The sequence below is a fragment of the Lygodium microphyllum genome, chromosome 12 (genome assembly GCF_053477565.2).
Source record: "Lygodium microphyllum isolate KBCC chromosome 12, Lygodium_microphyllum_v1.1.10, whole genome shotgun sequence".
Classification (NCBI taxonomy): domain Eukaryota; kingdom Viridiplantae; phylum Streptophyta; class Polypodiopsida; order Schizaeales; family Lygodiaceae; genus Lygodium; species Lygodium microphyllum.
The window spans coordinates 102794998-102800545 of record NC_141146.1 but is presented as its reverse complement, the minus strand read 5'-3'; the positions used below and the strand labels follow the sequence as shown (position 1 = coordinate 102800545).

The 5548-nt window shown below is 41.6% G+C and overlaps 1 protein-coding gene across 2 annotated transcripts; it reads left to right on the top strand.

The window, feature by feature from the left end:
- Positions 1 to 1949: 1949 nt before the first annotated feature.
- LOC148028114 (receptor homology region, transmembrane domain- and RING domain-containing protein 5-like) lies at positions 1950 to 5267 on the top strand. Of its 2 annotated transcripts, none has more exons than XM_087689797.1 (4): positions 1950 to 2606; positions 3194 to 3430; positions 3703 to 3903; positions 4056 to 5267. In XM_087689797.1, exons 1-4 carry the CDS (start codon positions 2468 to 2470, stop codon positions 4628 to 4630), a joined length of 1152 nt encoding a protein of 383 aa, XP_087545923.1. In that variant the 5' UTR covers positions 1950 to 2467; the 3' UTR covers positions 4631 to 5267. The 2 variants fall into 2 exon arrangements, with proteins under 2 accessions (XP_087545923.1, XP_087545922.1); XM_087689796.1 differs by having other exon boundaries at positions 3517 to 3903; positions 4056 to 5265.
- The last annotated feature ends 281 nt before the right edge of the window (positions 5268 to 5548 follow it).

Sequence of the window (5548 nt, the reverse complement as noted above, 5' to 3'; positions counted from 1 at the left end):
TTGCTAACGCTCGACTACTCTCCATCTTCACTTTCTTAGCTTTAAGGTTGCTTACTCCTTTGATGGGTTTGGCCTTTTGTTGGTTCCACTTGACTTGCCTTTGACCTATTTTGACCAACTTTGCATTACTCTTTTATTTTTTGTCTTGAGGTTGTTATTGTTTTGGTTTAAGATTTCTTTTCTATTTGGTTAGGTCACCGATACCAAAAAATCAAGTTACAATTAAATATATTTTTGAGGGAAAATCATGGCTATAGGATCTAGAGTTCAAAACTATCAATCAAGCATAAATTTCCAATAACTTGGATGTTCACTAGGGATTGGAGTTACTATGAGGTAATGATTTGATTGGCTCAAGGTTGCAATTGAGAGGAGGAAGTTCAAAAGATGGAGTAACCTTTTGGTTTTGCTACTAAATTAGCAATTATTAAATCTATACTCATCCCCTTTTTGGTTTTTGTTTCAGTAAGATGCATGGCCTTCCTTGAGAAAAGGCATTGCATGGAATTTTGGTGTATACAAGCTTTGGTAGTATCATGTAAAAGTCTTTGAACTTGCAAGATTAATCTAATGTTCACTTTAAAGAGAGAAAGTAGAAATATAATTTGAGAATTGAAATCATTTTGGTGTTAATAGAAAGAAAAAAACAACAAAGAGACTTATGAGGTTTCAATAGTAATTCTTTCCTATGAATGTCATAGAAAAGGTAGTGAGAGATATAATGATTGATGACTTGAGTGACCCCACAAATGTTATAGGGAAGGGGGACATACATACATACATACATACATACATGCATGCATATATATATATATATCTACATACACACACACACACACACACACACAAAACCAAGAATTTTGTTAATAATCGATAGTCGATCTCTTTAATATCACTTTTTTGAAAAATCTTGAACTTAATCGCATAGGCGAATATCGATATGCTCAATCTCAATAGAGTCCAGATTGTGGTCCATGTATTTGTAGAAGATTCTGCAGCTATTGCAGCTCCAGCTTCTTTGGGAGGTACTCTAGGTTGTGGGGTCATTCGAAAAGCCGCAAGTTCCGCACTGGCATTTAAGTAATGCCATATATACATATATACATATACATATACATATGTTCTAATTGACGTATTTTCTTCTAAACTACACTTACATCAAGGTCGTGCTAGTTGTAACCGAGGTCATGCAAGGGTAGTGGGTTTTCCCAAGCAAAGTAGTCGTGCCAATGTAGCAAATGAAGATCTTCATACAGAAACTCTTTGACAAAACGTCAAAGCATCATCCAATTAGTTGGCTGAGTGAGTCCATTTGCTTTTCTCAAGGCCAAGAAAAATTGCTAGGCTTGTTAACACTCAACTAAAGTAAACCTTGCTTTTTTGCAAGGGTTTGTGGGCATGTCGTTGTGAGGTAAGGAAACCCCACTACCAGCATTGGCACGGGGTCCAATGCAATTGTGGGGCAATGGCGGGAAGGAGGGTTCGGTACGACCGCGTGCGACTTGGGCCTTATGATGAGAGGAAACTAACTACCTTAGAACAGTCCATTGCAACAAATTATTGGCAGCCCATGGTAATTTACATATGTGATAACTTTTTGTGTGTTGTGAGGTAATGTCTGTTGGTGGGCCGAGGCTCGCCGCTCCATACCTTAGAAATTCTCTTTAGGGACAGGGAGATTTGCGATAGTGGTGTGAGTCAATGATGGGCAGTGGGCCCAGATGCCTGGCATGATACTCGGAAGAACCTCAGGTAGCCACGTGGAAGGGAGATAGATGACGACACACAAATATTAATATTGCGTGGGAGTGGGGTCTGGAATACTAAATTGAGGGCAAAACCACTTGCTTTTTATACCTTTATGGTTTCTCTCTTATCGGTTTTTACCCAAAGAAATCCATATTTTTGGTGTGTCTGCCCCTCCCGCCCCATTCCTCTCTCTCCAGTCTTAATTAATCTCTCTCTCTCTCTCTCCTTCCTTTAATAGTATAGTGGCCCAGCTAAGTGAAGCAGCGGAAATTTATCAGCAGTTTAGAAGAAAGGCGCGCACCTTCTCATCTTCTCGAGATCAGGAGCTTGACAAGACGACACCCCCATCGGAAAAGCTATGGAATGGAGACCTGGTTGCTTTCCGGAATGTTGTCATATCCTTTGCGCACGCTGAGTCAGAAGAGGAGGAAGAAGAAGCAGATGAAGAAACAAGATGAAGATTAAGGACAATAATGTAAAGACACAACGAACATTTGTTTGCCTTCCATGACTGCTGAAGTCGGCTCCTATCATTCATCCTTACTGTCATAACGTCTGCTGAAGCAACGAAGAAGAAGGAGAAGAAGCACTCATCATAACATCTGCTGAAGCAAGGCTCAGAAGAAGAAGAAAGAGAGGAAATCTTCATAACATCTGCTGAAGCAAACGACGACGAAGAAGAAGAAGAAGAAGAAGAAGAAGGAGGAGGAGGAGGAGGATGGCCTGCCAGAAGCTCCCTCCTTGGTTCGTGCTGGCTTTCCTTATCATAGCCTTCTTCAGCCAACATCTCAGGGCCGAGGTCGTCCTCACCAAAGGGAACCTGTCCTTGTCCTTCAGATCGACAGACGCAAGTTTCGGTAAGTCCTGAAATTTCCATGGTACATTTCTGTGTTGTCATGGGGGTTTCACGAAAAACCCCCCCACATCAAATCGAGGTTTAATGTTGAGTATATTGGAAAAAATTTCCCAAACGTAAACGAATCGAATAATGCAGAGACTGAAGAATTGCAAAAGTTGTCTCTAAACTTTTATAGATGACTTCTCTAATTCAGAGGAGGTTTCAAAGTTTAAAGATGTGACACACACACACACACACACACACACCCCCAAAATCCCTGGGCCAAAACGGGGTTGAAATGCCCTTTATAGTTTTTTCCTGACAGTAATTGGCTGGAAACTCCCTGGAAAACTCACATTCTTCATCTTCATTCTGCGAAAACACATCACAAGACTCTCACATTATCCATTCTAACCAGTGAACAAGTTTAGGACCTAAAGGCTATTGCAATTTGGTAATGACACACTCCGATACTATGTCTAATTATTAATTCGATGAAGAATTGTTGCAATGAAGATTTGGTGATGACACATTCTGATACTGCCTCACTATTGATTAAGAGCCTCATTTTTTTAATGTCCTGCATGTATGTATTGGCACGTGCAGCTCCACGAGCGCCGCTCTCTGGAATCTGTGGCATTGTTCTGTATGCAAATCCACTGCATGGATGCTCTCCTTTAAGTGTACCGGATTCAACAAATCCTGCTGATAGTTTATGTTCACGGTTTGTCTTGGTCTTGCGGGGGATTTGCTCTTTTGACACGAAAGTTCGTAATGCACAAGAAGCTGGTTTCGGGGCAGCCATTGTTTGTGATGATATGGAGAGTACTGAGCTTGTCACCAGTAAGATTATGACCCTTTACTTATTTACGTGGATGCAACTGCAGAATTAGAAATAAAGAACTGAATTTTATAGCTCTTTATGACAGTGGCTGGTAGCAAACGAGGAATCTCCATACCAGCAGTTTTTGTCTCAAAAACTGCAGGGAAGGTGCTGTCTAAGTATGCAAATGACTCTAGCGTAGACTGTTGGATTTTCCCATCCTATGGAAACAGTGAATGGGTGCTAATGGTCTTGTCTATCTGTATGCTCGTATTGACAACCTTCGTTGCAGCTTGTCTTGTAACACGGCAGGACAGGAATCGATATGCCAGTGGTAGGAGACACAGTGATCCAGATGTTATGAGTCACAGCGAAGTCAAAGCAATGCCAAGCATAGTATATCATTGCGATATTGAGGCAGCAGAGACATGTGTTATATGCTTGGAGGATTATATAGATGGGGTAACGTTGCGCATACTGCCATGCAAACACAGTAAGCAGATACTAATTATACTGGTTGTGTGGTTAGTATGCCGGGCTGTGCCATTTTAGTTTCAAGTGGTTAGTGTTCCAGGTGGTGCATTTCTAGTGAGGATTATGAGAAGTCACTTGGATGGTGATCCCTAACATTTGCTCTTATGGCAGGGTTCCACTGTTCATGCATTGATGCATGGCTCACAACATGGAAAACATTTTGTCCCATCTGCAAGCAAGATGCCAGGTCTGTCCCAAAAGCATCTGAAACTACACCATTGTTAAACTCGAACGGCCCTCACTTGCAATCTCCCACTGTCGTGGAAGGAGAAGAACAAGTGACAGCACATGAAGGAAGATGCATAGATGCTCAGGAGTCAATCACTCGATCTTATCAGAGGTGCTACTTCTCCTTTCATCATTTGCCTCCGAGGCCTGATTCAAGTCCAATTAGAATCGTCAATGCACGACGTCACTTTTCTCAGCAAGTCTTGGGTCTTCAAAAATCTGCAAGGCAGAACGACCCTGATTTTCTAGATGCCTTCCGAGCATCACCATATTTTACCCCCCCATCATCATTATTACACAATTCAGCCCCCAATCTTACTGGTTCTGTATTTCCACTCGCACCTTCCCCTCAAACTTCCACATCAAACTCTGGATCTCCTGCCTCCAATTTGCCTGGAAATTCTGCATTACTATCATCAAATGTTGAATGTGGGGATCGTGATGTAGAAAAAGCATGAATGGATACTTGAAGTTTGACAGTGTGGATAATTGTAGTTGTACAGTTAACTGGAAAGAGGCTATGCAAATGTACACGACCTGTGTTTTGTGCATGGCATCACAAGGAACCTGACTTGGGATGTGCAGATTGATTGCTGAAGTGGATTCTCAACGAACCCCTAGTCTCATCTTAAGACTGGATTAACATTTGTAATATATCACTAGGAGGTCCAACCGAGTCTATGGATTGGTCAGAGATTCAGGCTGTCAAAGGCTGTATATACACATTTTAAGGTTTTCTGAGCATTCCTCGATAAATGACAGTTGAGACAGTTGCAAGTACTTTTTGCATCCAATTCTGCATCTAGTTCTCTAGGCAAACACCTGACATATTTAAAATTTAGTGGCTGTAGAAGCCTGATAAGTGGTAGGTAAGTACCTCCTCGTATTCACGAGAGAACATGTCTTCGGTATGTTAGCAATTAACTCACGTTTATCTATTTGTTGTGGCAGCATACAGTTAAGAGATCAATTTTTGTTGAGGGCCAACAGTGTTGTAATCTGCCTACGGAACCTGCATTAGTCTGTGTTGGGTTTTTTGGTCTTGAGGTGGTATGCAATATACAAGGCAAAGTTGAATAGCTCTTTTAGACTTATGTACAGCTTGTAAATTCTCATCCCTTGTACCCATGGTGTGCCTTGTAATAAGATTTGTCATGGTCCTCTGGCTGGGGATTGTGTTCTTTCATGGGTTGTCAAAGTGTTCTTGGACATGAATAGATCATTTATATATGCTGCTGCAGGGTGGGGGGGGGGGGGGGGCACTCTGACCCACACTCGAACCAGCTAAGCTACAACGCCATTGGCTTGCCAAAAAGTTCTTGGAGTGTGTAGGTGTTCTTGGAATGTTGTTAGCTACACTTCAGTTTCTCATCACT

Coding starts and splice junctions, on each gene's coding strand:
- LOC148028114 (XM_087689796.1), top strand. CDS start 2,468: ATGGCCTGCCAGAAGCTCCCTCCTTGGTTCGTGCTGGCTTTCCTTATC. Junction 3,431..3,516: donor GAGTACTGAGCTTGTCACCA/GTAAGATTATGA, acceptor TCTTTATGACAG/TGGCTGGTAGCAAACGAGGA. Junction 3,904..4,055: donor CATACTGCCATGCAAACACA/GTAAGCAGATAC, acceptor CTCTTATGGCAG/GGTTCCACTGTTCATGCATT.